The sequence below is a fragment of the Monodon monoceros genome, unplaced genomic scaffold (assembly GCF_005190385.1).
Source record: "Monodon monoceros isolate NGI ecotype Baffin Bay Population unplaced genomic scaffold, NGI_Narwhal_1 Super_Scaffold_10, whole genome shotgun sequence".
NCBI lineage: Eukaryota > Metazoa > Chordata > Mammalia > Artiodactyla > Monodontidae > Monodon > Monodon monoceros.
The window spans coordinates 43,637,590-43,657,067 of record NW_021703766.1 but is presented as its reverse complement, the minus strand read 5'-3'; the positions used below and the strand labels follow the sequence as shown (position 1 = coordinate 43,657,067).

The 19,478-nt window shown below is 37.9% G+C and overlaps 1 protein-coding gene across 2 annotated transcripts in view; it reads left to right on the top strand.

The window, feature by feature from the left end:
* The window catches only part of ZNF568 (zinc finger protein 568), a 167,151-nt gene extending 147,967 nt beyond the window's left edge, over window positions 1–19,184 (top strand). The window contains exons 3-5 of one of the 2 annotated variants that reach the window (XM_029212254.1): window positions 10,521–10,644; window positions 10,941–11,036; window positions 16,288–19,184. In XM_029212254.1, the coding sequence (XP_029068087.1) occupies window positions 10,521–10,644; window positions 10,941–11,036; window positions 16,288–17,723 (1,656 nt within the window). In that variant the 3' untranslated portion in view covers window positions 17,724–19,184. The remainder of the gene's footprint in view (window positions 1–10,520; window positions 10,645–10,940; window positions 11,037–16,287) is intronic. The other variant, XM_029212289.1, reaches the window with a different exon arrangement.
* The last annotated feature ends 294 nt before the right edge of the window (window positions 19,185–19,478 follow it).

Sequence of the window (19,478 nt, the reverse complement as noted above, 5' to 3'; positions counted from 1 at the left end):
TCCTTTTCAGGGCCCCAGTTAATCTTCTACATGTTACAGGAAATTCTCCACATACCCCTCAATCTAAGTAAGTCACTGTACCTCGTTTCCCATAGGAAGTTTCTTCTACTTGTAATTGGAGCTCATGTATCCTGCTTAAAATCCCTGACCTGTGAGGGAATTCCCTGGTGGTCCAGTGGTTAGGACTCCACACTTTCACTGCCCAGGGCGCGGGTTCAATCCCTGCTCGGGGAACTAAGATCCCGCAAGCCACGTGGCAGGGCAAAAAAAAAAAAAAAATCTCTGACCTGTGAGAACCTCTAAAGGTCTCGTGAGCTGATACTTGTTTTCAGTCTCATTGCTCTGCTCCCTCTCTGACTTGACTTTAGCCTTTGTCAGAATGCCCAGTGCTATCTCTGGCCTCCATGGCACAAGAAGAACAAGAGGGGCGCTTATCCCTCACCACCACTTTCTCAGGGTTCTGTGAAGCCTACTTCACTTACCTGATTATGCTTGCTGCCTCTGAGTGACTGCATTCCCCTGTGTTGCATCTGTTCTTAACACACTGTATTGCAACTCTCGTTTAAAAACTGCTTTTATTAAATATTGAATAGTAAAAAATGTTTATGGTGTGGTGAATGAGTGAACACCCATATTTAAGAAGTAAAGCATTAAGCATTGTTAAAAACCCCATGTGAACTGTGAATCATCCCAATCCAGTTCCCTTTTCTGCCCTTCAGAGGTAACTCTTATTCTTAATTTTATGTTTTTCTTTCCCTTGCTTTTCTTTACAGTTTTAATCATATATGTTTATTGTCATTTTAAAATTTGATATAAATAAAATCAAACTGTTTGGAATCTTCTGCAACTTCATTACTTGTCTCTCAACGTATATTCATGAGATTCATTCACATTGTGAATTTATCCTACTGTATAGCCATCCACTGTATAAATATATATTTTTTTCTTTCATATTACAGTCATTATTCCTGTGAACATCCTTGAATTTGTCTCTTGGTATCATGCACAAGAATTTCTCTAGTTATATAACTGGAAATGGAATTGTTGGGTCATAGGGTATGTGCATCTTTAATCTCACTAGACATTGCCCAGTTGTTCTAGTGTTTATACCCAGTAATAAGTCCTGTTACTTCATATCGTCACCAAATACTTGGTACTGTCAGACTTCAATTTTTACCTATTTGGTAGGCGTGAATTGCTATGTTATTCTGAATTTAAATGTGCGTATCTTGGTTTAAAATGAGGTTGAGCCCCCTTTCATGCTTTCTCTTCTCTGAAGTACCATTTCATCTCATTTTCTAATTTTTCTATTGAGTTTTATATTTCCAGTTTTTCGTTCCATTTAATACTTTGTAAGCATTCCTTAAATATTGTGGATTGTCAGTCATATGTGCTGTACATGCTTTCTCTCATTTTTTGTCTTGACTTCTAACCTTTAGATAGTAGAAATTCTCAATTTTAATGCCATCAAATTTAACACTGTTTTCCTTTACTAATTTATGTATGTCTTGTTTAAGAAATCTCTTTTATCCTAAGAGTAAAGATATTTTCCCATAATGTTTTCTATAAATGGTTTTGTTTTGCCTTTTGTGTTTAAGCTTTTAATTCACTTGGGGTTGATTTTTACCATGGTGTATGGCAAGGGCCCAATTTTACTTCTTCCATTTGGATAACTAACATCCCAGCATCATTTATGGAAAAGGCCATTGCAAAGGTTTAGGCAAACTGCACAGCCTAAGGGAATAAACCCTGTAAGACTGCCTGCTCTCACTTCAGACACCAGCTGCAAGTTTGAAGGCCCCAGGGCCACCCTCACTTCAGACCAGCTGGCTATAAATTTAGAAATTCTCACAACCACCCTCAGGTTCAACAGTTTATTAGAAAGACCCACAGAACTCACTGAAATCTATTAATTCATGGTCACATTTATTACAGGGAAAGGATACATTAAAATTAGCCAAGGGATCACTGTATTGTACACCTGTAACATATAATATTGTACATCAACTATACTTCGATTAAAAAAAACTTGCAGTCTTACTGGACAGATAGAACAACAACAGCAACAAAATTAGCCAAGGGAAAAGATGCGTAGGATAGACTCTGGGAGGGTTCCAAAACTTGAAGTTTACCTTCCCAATATTGATATGTGACAACATGCAGGGAAGCTCACCTGAGCTCAGTTCCTAGAGTTTTTATTGAGGCTTCATTGCATAGGCAAGATTGAATCATTTTCACGTGGTCAAATGCAATCTCCAGCATCTCCCTTCCCTACTTGCCTGGAAGTCAAGCTGCTATCACATAACCCAAAGCCCCAAGGTTCTGATTACATGGTTGGTCTTTCTGGCATGGCCAGCCCCTACCCTGCATTGTTTCGTTAGCATAAACTAACATATGTGGTCTTGGGGGCCCACCATAAATAATAAAGACACTCCTGTCACTTGGGGAATTCCAAGTGTTTAGAGGTTGTCCTATTAGCTAGACAAAGGCAAGAATCTCTCTTTGGAGGCCAAATTTTTTACTCCACAATCATCCTTTCCTCTCTGTACTTCAGTGGCAACTCTGTCATAAATTAAGTTCATATATATATATATATCTCAACATATGCTCTTTGGTCTATTCTGTCCTTTCTAATCCACTGGTCTGTTTGTTTTTCCCAGCTGGCCTATTTGTCTGTCCCTCCACCAAAACCACATTGTCTTAATTAAGACAGCTTGGTAATAATATTTGATATTTTGTAAGTCATGTTCCTCTACCATCATAGTCTTGTCCTCGAAGAGTGACTTAGCTGTTCCTGGCCTTTGGATTCTCCATATAAATTTTCGAGTTGGCTGATCAAGTTACGTAGAGATCCAGTTGGGATATCAATTCGTACAACATTGAATCTTTGATTGTTTTGTGGAATGTTGACATTTTTACAGTATTGAGTTTTCCTCTCTGTGGTATAACTCTGCTGATTTCAGTCTTGTATAATGGTTTCCAATAAAGTTTTTTAATTGGAGTCTTACACGTCTTTTGTTAATTTTATTCCTAGGTATTTTAATATTTTGTGTTTTTTGTGAATGGTATTAATTTTTAGACTAATTTTCTCATTGTTTCTTGTATACAGACATGAAATTGATTTTTAGATAATGATTTTATATCCATCCAACTTGCTGAACTCTCATTTATTGTAATATCTTGTAGGTTCTTTTGGATTTGGGGTCATCTAACTTAGATAATCATATCATTGATGAATAAGGACACTTTTTGTGTGTAAATAATTGTGTTATCTGTAAATATTGATGTTTTCCTTTTTTCAGTCTTTATTTGGTGCTAATTCTTGTCTTATCACACTGGCTCCATCTCCCAGGACAGTATTGACTGGTGAGAATGTGGGCACATTTTCTTAGTCCCAGTTTTAGAGAGGATTCCTTTGATGTTTCACTTCTATTTATGATGCTTTCTCTTGGATTTTTGGTTTTTTTCAAGATGTCCTTTATCAGGTTAGAGACATTACTTTTTATTCCTAATTTGCTCTGAATTTTTAATCACGAATGAATATTGAATTCTTTGAAACACCTTTCTACATCTCTTGAGGTGATCTTATGGATTTTCTCTTTTAATTTGCTAATGTGCTTAGTAACTTTAATTGATTTCTAAAATCATTTATACTATGTTATACCAGGAGAAACCTAACTTGGCCATGATATATTATGATTCTTTTTCATATCGCTGAATTCAGTTTGCTAATAATTTATTTAGAATTTTTACATCTGGGCTTCCCTGGTGGTGCAGTGGTTGAGAGTCTGCCTGCCGATGCAGGGGACACGGGTTCGTGCCCTGGTCCGGGACGATCCCACATGCCGTGGAGCAGCTGTGCCCGTGAGCCATGGCCGCTGAGCCTGTGCGTCCAGAGCCTGTGCTCCACAACGGGAGAGGCCGCAACAGTGAGAGGCCCGCGTACCACAAAAAAAAAAAAAAAAAAAGAATTTTTACATCTGTAGCATGTGTAAGCTTGGCCTATAATTTCCATTTTTCATAAAATCTTTATGCAAGTTATGTTGTCAAGGTTACTCTAGTCCAAGAGTCAGCAAACTGTGGCCCTGGCCTGTAAGCCAAGAATGTTTTCTACATTTTTAAATGGTTAGAAAAAAAATTAAAAGAAGAATAATATTTTATGACATATGAAAATGGTATAATTTAGATTTCAGTGTCCATAAATAAGGCTTTATTGGAACATAGCCGCACTCATTCATTCATGTAATGTCTACGGCTACTTCCATGCCCCTGTGAGAGTAGAGTAGTTACAAGAGACAGTAATGACCCACAGACTTTAAAATATTTACTTGGACTTCCCTGGTGGCGCACTGGTTAATAATCTGCCTGCCAATGCAGGGGACATGGGTTTGAGCCCTGGTCCGGGAAGATCCCACACGCTGCGGAGCAACTAAGCCCGTGCACCACAATCCTGTGCTCTAGAGCCCGCGAGCCACAACTACTGAAGCCCGCACGCCTAGAGCCCGTGCTCCGCAACAAGAGAAGCCACCGCAATGAGAAGCCTGCGCGCAGCAACAAAGACCCAATGCAGCAAAAATAAATAAATAAGTAAAATTTTAAACATAAAATATTTACTTTCTGTCCATTTATAGAAAAAGTTTGCTGACTTCTGGTCTAGCCTCATAAAATATGTCATAGTGTTCCCTTCTCTTCTTTTTTCTTTTTCCCTTGGTAGGATGGGGGGAGGATTTGAGTGCAGTGTTAATCATAATCTTCACTTCATGGCACATTGTTATTGGTCTGGGCAAGGTTGTTCACTTGTTCTGATTATTTATTTACTTCTCTTCCATTCCATTTCCCACCACCACCCCCATAGGCAATCCTATTAAGGTGCGTCTTTTTATTAGTATGTATTCATGAAAAATGTTTCTGTCTTGTCTTAAAGTCCAGTGTGGTCAGTTTTTCTGAATCTTCCAGATATGATTGAGATGATTATTATTTGAGTTGGGTGCATTTTTCTGTATGTGGCCAATAAATCAAGCTCACTAGTTTTATTATTTAAATGTTCTCTATTTTTACTGACTTTTTATCTGTGTTATCAGTTATTTTGAGAGGTATGTTAAATCTCCCATAATGATGAGGGTTTATCTGTCATAATTCTGTTCCTTTTTGTTTTGTGTGTATGTACTATATATATTTATTATTTGTTAGGTGTGTACACGTTATCTACTAGCCTTTTACTTCCAGTCTTTCTGGATGTTTATGTTTTGGATGTGTCTCTTATAAACAGCATATAACTGGGCTTTGGTTTTTGACCAACTGTATCTTTTAATGAGAGCATTTAGTCTATACAGTGGTTGTAACTACTGACATAATTGAAAATATCTTTGTTGACTTAGTTTGTGCTTTTTATTCTACGCTTTCTGTATTTTATTATCTCGTTCCCTTTTCCCTTCTGTGAGTTTGAAAGTTATAAACTATGTTTGTTTATTTATTGGTTACCTTAGACATTTTAACATACTTTTCTTACCAGTGTCTGAAACTAAAAAACATCTTTATGCTCTTGCTGAATAGCATAAGGAACTAGATATTCCAGCTGATCAAGCAACTTATATTGTAGTCAGGTATTTTTCTTTCATTGTTTTTTTTTAGTCCATAAAACATTTTTATTATTTTATATATTGAATGTTAGCTTAGTTTATCCACATTTTTGCCATTTTAAAGAACGGCACCATTCACCATTCTTACATCTCAAACCCTCTATCTGGGAACACTTTCCTTTAGTTGGAAGTACATACATTAATGAATTTCTGTTCTTTTGGCTTTTTGAAAATGTTTTTATTTGTCCTCCCTTGTGAGAGAGAATTTTTATTCTGTCATCTCTGATTTACATTGTTGCTGTTGAATAGACATCTGTCAATCAGACTGTTATTCTTTTGTAGACAATCTGTCTTTAATATCAAATTACTTTTAACATAGTCTCTGTATTTAATGCTCTGCAGTTTTGATATAATTGCCCTGGATTTCTTTTTATTTATTGTTTGAGACTCATTTGGCTTCTGAATAATGCTTTCTTTTGCCAGTTGTGAAAATTTCTTAGCCATTATGTCTTCAATTACTACCTTTTTCAGTCCTTTCTCCTTTTTTCTTCTAGAACTCTAGTTAGATATCTGTTAAACCTTCTTACTTTATCTTCTTAACCTCGTATACTTTCCCCCATTGTCTTTGATAGCATTCTGCGTAATTTCTTTTTAAATATTTCAGCCCAGTAATTTTTCTCTTCAGAGATATTTATTCCAGCCATTGTATGATTTAATTTTAGGTATTGTGTTTTTTATTCTAGAAGTTTTAAATTTTTTTCTTTTAAATCTACCTGTTATTTTCGTGGAGTTTTGTTTCTTAATACCCTACCCCCTTTTTTAAAATCATATACCTGCGTTATCTGCATAATATGTAAATTTTTGCAGGTGTGATATTTTCCCTCCAACATTTTATTATGGAAATTTTCAAATATAATGAAAGTTGAAACAGTTGATTTTCCTGCCTCTTGGATCATGGAATTATGCCTCTTTGCATGTTTCATTTAATTTTTTATTTAGGTGAAATTCACATAACATACAATTAATCATTTTAAAGTGTACAGTTCAGTGGCATTTAGTTCATTCACAGTGTTGTGTTGTTTTATTATTTTTGACTCTTTGGTCATTTTCCTTGGAATTCTACACATGGATTCTTGAGGTCTGGATGAAGGTTGTTCCTCTAGGACACATCTGGGCTTGCTTCTTCCAGGAGCATCGCCAAACCAGAACCACATTAAAGTAGATTCATAGATGGTAGGGTTTTTAGATTCACTTTAGTAATAGGAATGTGAGCTGAGACCTGTGTGAGGGCTAATTTGTGGTTACAGTTCCTCAGGGGAGAATATTTTCCTTCCACCAGCAGCCAGAGTTCAAGTCAGGCAGTTTTCCTTGTAGCCCCTGAGAATGGGAGTGCTGCTTCTACTTTTTCCTTACTCTGAGGGCCTGGTCCTAGAGGTCCCAGGTCTTTGCAGTGCAGAACCAATACATTATGGACAGTTGGATTCCCTGGGATTCAGGGAAAGCAAAGGTTTGTTATTCTCCTTCAAGTCAAGAAAGAGAAAGAGACTCTGTGTGTGTGTGTGTACGCACTCGGTTGCCAAAAGCAGGAAGATAGGAACAGAGGAGGAGAGAGGAAAATTCATTTTCAGTCCTTTGGGAACTCTGAGGTCAGTCTGGTGACTCAGGGCTGCTCTAGCTTCTTCTTCCTTTGCCTTTTTAAGCTTGCTTTTCTCTTAGATGAGCCCAGGATATAAATGATCTGGTTTTGCAATCCTAAAAGCCATTGTTTATATGAACTGATGTTTCTTCTCTCCTTCATTGAAAGCATTTTTTATTCTGGAAGATTTCAACAGTGGATTTCTTTTTCCTGAAACTGCCTGCCTCCCTGAGCCTTTCCAAGGGACTTGTTCCCCACTTCTTCCTATTCCAATGAGTGATGCTACCAAAAGCTGCTGTCCCATAAGTGTCTCTCTGTGCTCCAACAAATGTTTAACTATTTATTCAGAAAACCCCTTAGCATTCGATAAGTGCTTATCCTTCCACCAGGAGTACTGATGGAATGGGAAAATCAACCCTTGCTGAAAATTTTGTACCTCCCTTGTTCGAGCTGTGCTTTGATGAAGTGGAGGTGAGTCATTAAGTGAGATTCCATGTTGCAAACTTGGGTTTTCCAGGTAAACAAGAAGGTAATTGACACTGATTTGTTGCATTCTCAGTATTTGCCCGTGTCTTTAGCTTTGAGATTTTTTTTGACTGGGAATATGATAGATTCAGTATATGAAGTTATGTGATATTCCAAGGAGTCTGTGGGTCCATTTTGAACTTGTGTGGTGTATACTCATCTTGGGTCACATCAGTGTGAGTCTGGATCTTACTTCATCAGTCCTGGTAGTTCTGGACCAAGGAGAGTATAGTTAGGGACAACTTATTGTAACAGGAACAGTTTAACCAGATGCATAAATTATTGAGAAGTAACGACTCTTGTAACTGCAAGAGAGCTTGTTTAAGCTAGTGCTGCAAAATAAGAACATTGAATACATAAGATGGGGCATCGTACAGCCAATGAAAATTATGTCTATTTATAGTGACATGGAAAACAGCTAGAATTGAATATGAGCCTGAGTTTTTAAGAAATTAAATCACATAAGTTATATCCAAATCCTATGTTCAGAGAGATTTTTAAAGATATCTGTGAATTCTTCAGACTTTTTTTTTTTTTTTGCTGTTTGCGTGGCTTGTGGGATCTTAGTTCCCCTATTAGAGATTGAACCCAGGCCCTTGGCAGTGAGAGTGCTGAGTCCTAACCAATGGACCGCCAGGGAATTCCTGAATTCTTCAGACTTCTAAACAAATTTTTAAAATGAGAGAATGGAAGGAGATGGTCACAGTGTTATGTGCTGAACATAGCATGTGCTATGTACATGTACGTACAGCTTCATTTAATTGGAAGACACCAATTATCTGGACTCTATCCACCCAGGCCTGGGAATAAACAATGGAAGAGGATAATGCCGAGAGGTTATATCTGTAGTAGCAAGCATGTTTAAGAATGATTTGTACAACACAAGGAATGTAACTAATATTTTATAATAACTATAAATGGAATATAACTTTTAAAAATTGTGAATCACTGTTATATACGTGAAACATATAATATGTACATCAACTGTATTTCAATTAAAAAAAAAAAAAAGAATGATGTGTGCACCAAGAACGTGTGCTGTGATCATCCTTGTTTCCACACTGACCTATCCATGTTTTCTTCCTTTTTTTTCCCTAATAGAAGTATAATCAGTTTATTGATACAATGTTATGTTAGTTTCAGGTGTACAGCAAAGTGATTCAGTTATACATATATTTTTTTCAGATTCTTTTCCCTTATAGGTTATTATAAAATACTGAGTGTAGTTCTCTGTTCTATACAGTTGGTACTTATTGATTATCTATTTTATAAAGCGTAGTGTATATATGTTAATCCGAAACTCCTAATTTATCTCTCCCCCACCCACATTTCCCCTTTGGTAACCATAAGTTTGTATTCTATATCTGTGGGTCTATTTCTGTTTTGTATATAAGTTCATTTGTAGCTTTTTGAAAATCTATTTATTTATTTTATTTTTGGCTGTGTTGGGTCTTTCTTGCTGCGTGTGGGCTTTTTCTACTTGCGGCGAGCGGGGGCTACTCTTTGTTGCAGTGCGTGGGCTTCTCATTGTGGTGGCTTCTCTTGTTGCAGAGCATGGGTTCTAGGCGTGCAGGCTTCAGTAGTTGCAGCATGTGGGCTCAGTAGTTGTGGCTCGCTGGCTCTAGAGTGCAGGCTCAGTAGTTGTAGTGCACGGGCTTAGTTGCTCCACGGCATGTTGGATCTTCCCAGCCCAGGGTTCGAACCCATGTCCCCTGCATTGGCAGGTGGATTCTTAACCACTGCGCCACCAGGGAAGCCTGTATCCTTTTTTTTTAGATTCCACATATAAGCAGTATCATATGATATTTGTCTTTCTCTGTCTGGCTTACTTCACTTAGTATGATAATCTCTAGGTCCATCCATGTTGCTACAAATGGCATTATTTCATTCCTTTTTTATGGCTGAGTAATATTCCATTGTATAAATGTACCACATCATTTTTATCCATTTATCTGTAGATGGACGTTTAGGTTGCTTCCATGTCTTGGCTATTGTCAGTAGTGCTGCAGTGAACACTGGGGTGCATGTATCTTTTCGAATTATGGTTGTCTCTGGATATATGCCCAGGAGGGGCTTGCAGGATCATATGGTAGCTCTGTTTTTAGTTTTTTAAGGAACCGCCATGCTGTTTTCCATAGTGGCTGTATCAATTTACATTCCCACCAACAGTGTAGGAGGGTTCCCTTTTCTCCACACCCTATCCAGGATTTATTCTTTGTAGATTTTTTTTTTTTTTTTTTCCTGTACGTGGGCCTCTCACTGTTGTGGCCTCTCCCATTGCGGAACACAGGCTCTGGACATGCAGGCTCAGCGGCCATGGCTCACGGGCCTAGCCGCTCCATGGCATGTGGGATCTTCCCAGACCGGGCCACGAACCTGTGTCCCCTGCATCGGCAGGCAGACTCTCAACCACTGCTCTACCAGGGAAGCTCTCTTTGTAGACTTTTTGATGATGGCCATTGTGACCGGTGTGTGGTGATCCCTCATTGTAGTTTTGATTTGCATTTTTCTAATAATTAGCGATGTTGAGCATCTTTTCATGTAGCTTTTGGCCAGCTGTATGTCTTCTTTGGAGAAATGTCTGTTTAGGTCTTCTGCCCATTTTTGGATTGGGTTGTTTGTTTTTGATATTGAGCTGTTGACTTACTCATGTTGAAAGGTCCAGCACATTCTGTTTTCCCAACAGTGTTCCCCTATTGAATTGCTTTTTCAAGATTTCTTTTATTTTATTGTAAAGATTTTGCACGTTAATTTCTGTGTATTTTTATCTGTGGTTTCAGGACTTGAAGTTCAAAGATGTGGCCATTTACTTCACTCAAAAGGAGTGGGAGTGCTTGCACTCTGCTCGAAAAGATTTGTACCGAGATGTGATGTTGGAGAATTATAATACCCTGATCTCACTGGGTAAGTTTACCTGCCCTCCAGAATTCAGAATTGGCCTTCTGGAATTTTTATGTTTATTGTTATAAATTTCTTGTGAGTGCCTCCCAAGTGCTTGACTGAATTAATGATTCTTGCTTACCAAAGAACGCTTTTTGTGCCTTGTGAAGTTAGAAATTGGCTGCTCCATCAGACTTTATCTTCTTCATCCTTTCCTCTGACCCTTAATTTACTTACTCCTCTTTCCTGACAATAATGGACTGATTTTAATTCTGAGACACTCACAACATAACTTGGTCCTTTTTTTCTTTCTTGAACAGGATTTTCTGATTCTAAGCCAGATGTGATCTCCTTATTGGAGCAGGGGAAGGAACCTTGGATGGTTAACAGCAAGGAGACAAAAGAATGGTGCCCAGGTGAGTAATGGTTACTCATATGGGAAAGGCCATGGCAGGTGGTCACCCACCTGGACTGTGAGAAGGCAGGCAGCACTTATGAGATGTTGGTAGGAAAGCTCCCTGAAAAGCCTGAAATCTGAAGTAAGAATGTTTCAGCATGAGCCCCCAAATTTTCATTCCACTTACCACTTTCATGCTACCCTTGCTCTTATTCCTTCTGATTTCAAGAAGGAAGTGCCTTCCTCTTTCCCATGAGACAACAATTTACCCTGCACTTTGGTTCCAGTTTTGTCCTGACTTAAAAATAGCTCTGTTGAGATATAATTGGCATATCATAAAATTCATTCATTTAAAGATACAGTTCAGTGGCTTTTAGTATATTCAGAGTTTTGCAACCATGACAACAATCTAATTTTAAAACATTTTCCTTTACCCCAAAATGAAATCCCATACCCATTAGTGGTCACTCCCCACACCCAGCCCTATGCAATGACTAATCTGCTTTCTGCTATAGAGCTGGCCGTTCTAGACATTTCATATTAATGAAATCGCACAGTACATAGTCTTTGTGACTGGCTTCTTAACAATTAGCAGAACATTTGTTTTCAAGGTTCATACATGCTGTAGCATATACTACTACTTCATTTCTTTATATTGCCAAATAGCATTCCATGTTGTGACTATAGCACATTTTGTTTATCCATTCATCAAATGATGGACATTTGGATGGTTTTCCACTTTTAGGCTACTATGAATAATGCTTCACTTTTCCTAGTTTGTCAAATGTGTTTATCATGAAAGGGTTTTAGAATACTTTTGTTAACTGCTTTTTCTACATATATTGAGATATGTGGTCTGTATCCTTTGTTCTATTAATATGGTATATTGCATTGATACATTTTTGGGTATTAAACCAACTTTGCATTGCCCAGGTAAATCACACTTGGTCATGATGTATTACCTTTTTATTTGTTGATGGATTTAGTTTGGTTTTATTTGTTGAGGATTTTTGTGTCTATATTAAGTAAGGGATATTGATCTATAGTTTTCTTGTGGTGCCTTTTTCTGGTTTTGATATCAGGGTAGTAGTGGCCTGAGAATTCATTGGAAAGTATTCCCTCCTCTTCTGTTTTTTTGAAGTGTTTGTGAGGAATTTGTATTTGAAGTGTTTGTGAATGATTTGTATTAAGTTTTCTTTAAGTGTTTAGTAGAATTCAGCAGTGAAGCCATCTGGTCCTGGGTTTTTCTTTGTGGGAAGGTTTTTTATTATTACTATTTATTTTATTTATTTATTTTTTTGGCTGTGTTGGGTCTTCGTTACTGTGCACAGGCCCCCTCTAGTTGTGGCCAGCAGGGGCCACCCCTCTCTGGGGTGTGCTGGCTTCTCCCAGCAGTGGCCTCTCCCGTTGTGGAGCATGGGCTCTAGGCACATGGGCTGGGAAGATTTTTAAATTACTGTTCAATCTCTTTGTAGGCCTATTCACATGTTCTCTTTCCTCTTGAGTTAGTTTTGGTAGTTGTCTTTCTAGGAATTTGTCCATTTCATCTAAGTGATCTAATTTGTTGCATATAGTTGTTCATAGTATTCCCTAGAAATTCTTTTAATTTCTGTAATGTTGGTAGTAATATCCCCACTTTCATTCCTGGTATTATTATGAATCTTCTTTTTTCCTTGGTCATTCTAGCTGAAGTTTGTCAGTTTGTTGTTTTCAAAGAACCAACTTATAGTTATGTTGATTTTCTCTATTTTTTTTCTATTTTATTTATCTTCTCTCTTTATTTTCTTCCTTCTGGCATCTTTGGGTTTAGTTTGGTCTTCTTTTTCTAGTTCCATAGGTGTATAAGTTAGATTATGGATTTGAGATCTTTTGTGGTTTTAATATAGGCAATTTAAGCTGTACATTTCCCTTTAAGACCTGTTTTAACCATATCCCACGAGTTTTGGTATGTTGAGTTTTCATTTCATTCATACTGGAAAGTATTTTCTAATTTCTTTTGTAATTTCTTGTTTCATTGGTTTTTTAAGAGTATGTTGTTTTCTGTTTCCTTGTTGATCTGGCAGGTCGACCTATCTATTATTGAAAATAGAGCATTAAAGTCTTCAATTTGTTGAATTGCCACTTTTTCCCTTTAATTCTGTAGGTTTTTGCTTCCATGTATTTTCGGGCTCTATTATTAGGTGCATATATACTTATAACTGTTACATAATTTCCTGATGGATTGACCTTCTTATCATTATATAGTAATTATAAAATTATAAAATTGTCATTATAAAATGGTCAGTTATAATATTTCCTTTGTCTCTAGTTATAATTTTTGTCTTAAAGTCTGTTTTGTCTGATAATAGTAGTTATTGAAGCTCACTTTTTTAATTGAAGTATAGTTGATTTACAATGTTGTGTTAATTTCTACTGTACAGCAAAGCGATTCAGTTATACATATATATACATATTCTTTTTCATATTCTTTCCATTATGGTTTATCACAGGATATTGAATATAGTTCCCTGTGCTGTACAACAGGACCTTGTTGTTTATCCATTCTCTGTATAAGTTTGCATCTGCTAATCCCAAACTCCCAATCCATCCCTCCCCACACCCACCCACTTTGGCAGCCACAAGTCTGTTCTCTATGTCTGTGAGTCTTTTTCATATATAAGTTCATTTGTGTCATATTTTAGATTCCACATATAAGTGATACATATGATACATGTCTTTCTCTTTCTGACTTACTTCATTGAGTATGATAATGTCTAGGCCCATCCATGTTGCTGCAACAACATGGATGGACATTATTTCATTCTTTTTTTATGGCTGAGTAGTAGTCCATTGTATATGTACCACATCTTCTTTACCCATTCTTCTGTCAATGGACATTTAGGTTGCTTCCATGTCTTGGCTATTGTAAATAGTGCTGCAGTGAACATTGCGGTGCATGTATCTTTTCAAAGTATTGTTTTCTCCAGATATATGCCCAGGAGATGATGGTCTTTTTGATGATGGCCATTCTGACCAGGATGGGATGGTACCTCATTGTAGTTTTGATTTGCATTTCTCTAATAATTAACAGTGTTGAACATCTTTTCATGTACTTGTTGGCCATCTGTATGATCTATTTAGGTCTTTTGCCTATTTTTTGATTAGGCTGTTATTGAGTAGGATTACATAGATTTTTATTTTTGTGTAAAACTGTCAATATTCTAGGACACTGGTGTAGGCACATGAACAGATTTGCTCTAATGGCACAGGCTTGCTTCTGTGTTAACTGCCATATGCATCAGAAGTGATGTAGGGAGAGCATTTTGAAGCTGGGCAGGAATCAGAGGCAGGAAGACACCTCTATCACCTGTTAAATAATTAGAAGCATGGAGTGATAAGTGAATCTCAAGTCACTCTCCTAATCTCATTATCTTTAGCTTATTTCTCTTTATTTCCATTTGAATACGCTTAATCTACTGATTAGTTTATTTAACATTAACTGAACTGTATGCTGGGGTTGGTTATATCATGGAGCATACAATAAGTATTATGTCAGTTCTAGGCCACTTAGGGAGAAATTATACCAGTAGATAAACTGATGAACAAATATGTAATTCCAGAACTGAGAAAAAGATCGAGGGCAAAGAACAGGATACATGACAGAAAATTAAGATATTTAGAATGAGAGAAACTGGCCATGGAGAGATCCTGGAACACAAAACATTCATGGAAGATGAAACATTTCCTGAAAGGGTCTAAGATGAGAAAGTAATTGGCATGATATGGGAGTCAAATGGATGCCAGTATAGTGAGCTCATGGTGAGTCAAGGTGAGAGCACCTCAAAATGAAGGTGAATAGGGAAGCAGGGACCAGATTCTACAGAATTTTGCAGGTCTGGTAGGGAATTTTGTATTTTTTTTGAAGTGCAGTGGGAAAGGCACTGTATTTAAACATTGAGTGCCACACTTTGAGTTGCCTCAATCAGTGAGGGAGATTAAAAAAAAAAAATACGAATGGCCATTCATTCACCAGTCATTGAGTATTTACTCTATATAGGTACAGTGAAGGGTGAGCAGACAATACAGAAATAAACAAGTTAAAATATAATCTGTTGAATTTAGAGGTGAAGTATACTAATGTCTGCAAGATGGATTGATGGATGGAGGGGCAGATAGATGTGTGAAAACGCAAGTAGAGCCAAATGTTTATTGTAGAATCTAGCTATTGGGAATATGGGGGTTCTCTGTCTGATTCTTTTCATTTTTCTTTATGTTTGAAAGTTTTCATAATAATGTTGGAGAAATAGATTAAATGACATGTGTACTGCAGAAAAATGCAGTAAGTAGAGGGATGAGCGTCCTGTTTTGTGAAGTGTGGTCTCTTGGGGAATCCCCAGGTGGCCCAGTGGTTAGGACTCGGTGCTTTCATTGCCATGGCCCGGGTTCAATCCCTGGTTGGGGAACTGAGATGCCGTGCGGCATGGCCAAAAAAAAAAAAAAATAGTGGTCTCTTAAGTTGGCGTTTGCATAGAGGTCAGAATGAAGTAATTGAATGAGCCATATTGATATCTAAGGGAAGATATTTGCAGGCAGAGATTCTGAAGGAGAGGTGTGCTTGGCAAGTTTGAACATCCAGTTGGTCAGGGAGCTGGAACAGAGTCAGCTGAGGGGAGGAGATAGCCAGTGAGGTTAGAATGAGGTAGTGGAGGACAAGTTCAGAGGCCCTGTAGATCACAGGAGGATTTTGACTTTTACTCTGCATAAGAGGGAAATACAGTGGAGAATTTTGAGCAGAAGAATGACATGATCTATCTTATTTTAAGAACAGTACAGCCACTCTGTTGGGTGTGTAATATAAGGAGGAAGTAGGGAGATACTCCAGGATAGTGTTTTGTTAATCTTGATGAGGGATGGCTTTGGACAACGTGATCGCCACTAGAGATACTAGTAGAAGTAGTCAAAACCTGGATATATTTGAAGCTAGAGATGAGAGGATTTGCTGTTAGATAATGTCCTACTCCTTTAGATTCTCATTTAGTTGGTTGGGTCCTGGACATTATATTTTTAACAGTTCCCCAGTTGATTCTGATTCTTACCAGAGGCAAAGAATCACCTCCTTCACAAGCTCCCCTCATTTTCTCTGTTCTTATTCCCCCCAACCCTTTTTTCAAGTTGCAATGCAGTGTTAAGAGTTTACATTATTCACTATTTTTAGTTTGTCATTTCTACCTTAGAACTTTCCTTTCTCCTGCAACATGAAAATACCCACTATTTTCTTTGTTATCTTACAGATTGGGAGTCTAGAAGAGAAACCAAGATGCTAAAGGAGGACAGTTACGAAGTTCAATCATTGCAACCAGAGATAACAAAAAGACTTACAAACTCTACCCTTGAGTACACTAGGGTCAGAAGTAACAGAGAAATCAGATGCCACTTGGAGAGGCTACAGGAAGGACGTTTCAGACAAGCCACAATAACCTCTGAAGAAAGATCCACTTCCATTCAGCGCACAGATCGTAGAACACCTCAAACAACTCATACTGGGGCAAAATCCTGTGAATCCAAGGAATGTAAGACTTTCAGGTACCAATCACACCATAGTCAACATGAAAGAAGTCATAATAAGGAAAAAGACTCTAAATGTGGAGAATGTGGGAAAGCCTTTAATAGTAGGTCAGACTTGATTAAGCATCAGAGAATTCATGAAAGCAAAATAAGTGATGAAAATAAGAAATGTGCCTTTATTCGTGACGCTCAGATTACTAAATCTCAGAGCATTAATACTGCCGAGAAACCTCATAAATGTAAGGAATGTGGGAAAGCCTTTCATTCTAACTCGCAACTTAGTAAACATCAAAGGATTCATATAGATGAGAAACCCTATAAGTGCACAGAGTGTGGAAAGCCATTTCCATCTACCTCACAACTTAATTTACATCAGAGAATTCATACTGATGAGAAATACTATGAATGTAAGGAGTGTGGGAAAGCCTTTACCCGTCCCTCACACCTTATTCGACATCAGAGAATCCATACTGGTGAGAAACCCTATAAGTGTAAGGAATGTGGGAAAGCTTTTCGTTATGACACACAACTTAGTCTTCATCAGATAATTCATACTGGTGAAAGACGCTATGAATGTAAGGAATGTGGGAAGGTCTATAGTTGTGCCTCACAACTGAATCTACATCAAAGAATTCATACAGGTGAGAAACCTCATAAATGTAAGGAATGTGGGAAAGCTTTTATCTCTGATTCACATCTTGTCCGACATCAGAGTGTTCATACTGGTGAGAAACCATATAAATGTAAGCAATGTGGGAAGTCTTTTCGTCGTGGCTCAGAACTTACCAGACATCAGAGAGCTCACACGGGTGAGAAACCTTATAAATGTCGGGAATGTGAAATGGCCTTTACTTGTAGCACAGAACTTATCCGACATCAAAAAGTTCACACTGGTGAGAGACCCCATAAATGTAAGGAATGTGGGAAGGCTTTTATTCGAAGGTCAGAACTTACTCATCACAAGAGGAGTCATAGTGGTGAAAAACCCTATGAGTGTAAGGAATGTGGGAAGGCCTTTGGTCGTGGCTCAGAACTTAGTCGACACCAGAAGATTCATACTGGTGAGAAGCCCTATGAATGTAAGGAATGTGGGAAAGCCTTTATTCGTGGCTCACACCTTAGTCAACATCAAAGAATTCATACAGGACAGAGGAGTGAATGAAGACATGTGGGAAGCTTGGAATTTAATTGACACCTGGAAATTCATACTAGTAAAACATAAAACCCCCTGTAATTGTAAGGAATATGGGAAAGCATTTAAGGATAACAACTTAATATCAGAGTTCATACTGTGGATGTGAGGGAGTCCAGAATTTGATATTTGTTACTGATAAAAAACCTTATAAATGTTATGAATTGAGAGGGGTGTATTTGTGTTTCAGAATTTATTAGACATCAATCAATTGGTGAAAAACTCCATGAATATAAAGAAAGTGGAAAGGTTTATTAGGAAAGCAGTGTTAGAGACATTAATCATTCTAACTTTTCTCAACATCAAGGGTCAATTAGCCCTTATGGGAAATCAGAAGTCATAATATAAATATTTATATGGAGCACCAATTTGCTTTAGCTAACTAATTTTCATCTGATAATTCATACTAAAGGAAGGCTACATTGTTAAAAATGCAGCAGATTCTTCCATTCCATTCAACTCTTGTTAAATGTTTGCAAGCTCTGAACCGAATCAGAGTGGGAAAGGATTTAACCAATATTTAGTGTTTACTTGGCTTCACCATTATTACTCATTTCTTATAGGGCTAATGACTTAACCAAATTATCTCATTTATCAATTAGTAATATTAGAACCATATTTCTTAGTAGCACTGTGTACATTATATCCCTTAGAATAGTGTCTGGTTCATATTGAAAGTGTGTTAAATAAGAGGGGCTTTATTCTTTTTTTTTCTTGCGGTACGTGGGCCTCTCACTGTTGTGGCCTCTCCCGTTGCAGAGCAACAGGCTCCGGACGCGCAGGCTTAGTGGCCATGGCTCACAGGCGTAGCCGCTCTGCGGCATGTGGGATATTCCCGGACCGGGGCACAAACCCGTGTCCCCTGCATCGGCAGGTGGACTCTCAACCACTGCGCCACCAGGGAAGCCGTAGAGGGGCTTTATTCTTAATTTTGTTTTCCTGATTGTGTATTAGAGATCATATGAGAGGAAGGCCTTATGTGTGCAGTGACTATATGAAGATCTTACATCATCTTTCTTCATGGAATGTTAGATATTTCCTTCTGGAGAAAAATTTTAAAACTGAAGCTTTTCATAGGTTGCCCTTTTCCCCATTAGGGGGTTCATAATGTAAAGAACCCCAGTAGAATAAAAGTGGGGTGCTGTGAGGTCAGAGGGAAGACTTAGATAATTTTTTTTAAGACCTTCCAGAAAACAAGAGATATATGTCACGATCTCTGGACTCTCTCTTAGTGAATTAGAAAATAAAGCCTCAGCCAAAATCCATTTCTCCACGAGGAAATTTAAGATACTTGTATAAATAATTTTTACATTAAAAAGGAAATCAAGGCAGGGCTTCCCTCATGGCTCAGTGGTTAAGAATCCATCTGCCAATGCAGGGGACACGGGTTCGTGCCCTGCTCTGGGAAGATCCCACAAACCACTGAGCAACTAAGCCACAACTACTGAGCCTGCGCTCTAGAGCCCGCGAGCCACAACTACTGAGCCCGAGTGCGCCTAGAACCCGTGCTCTGCAACAAGAGAAGCCACCCAATGAGAAGCCTGGGCACTGCAACGAAGAGTAGCCCCCACTCACCGCCTAGCCCGCACACAGCAACAAAGACCCAACGCAGCCAAAAATAAAAATAAATAAATTTTTTTTATTAGAAAAGGAAATCAAGGCAAATTATCACTAGGCAGATTGTCATTCAAATGAATGACAAAAAGACAACTTCATGTTAAAATT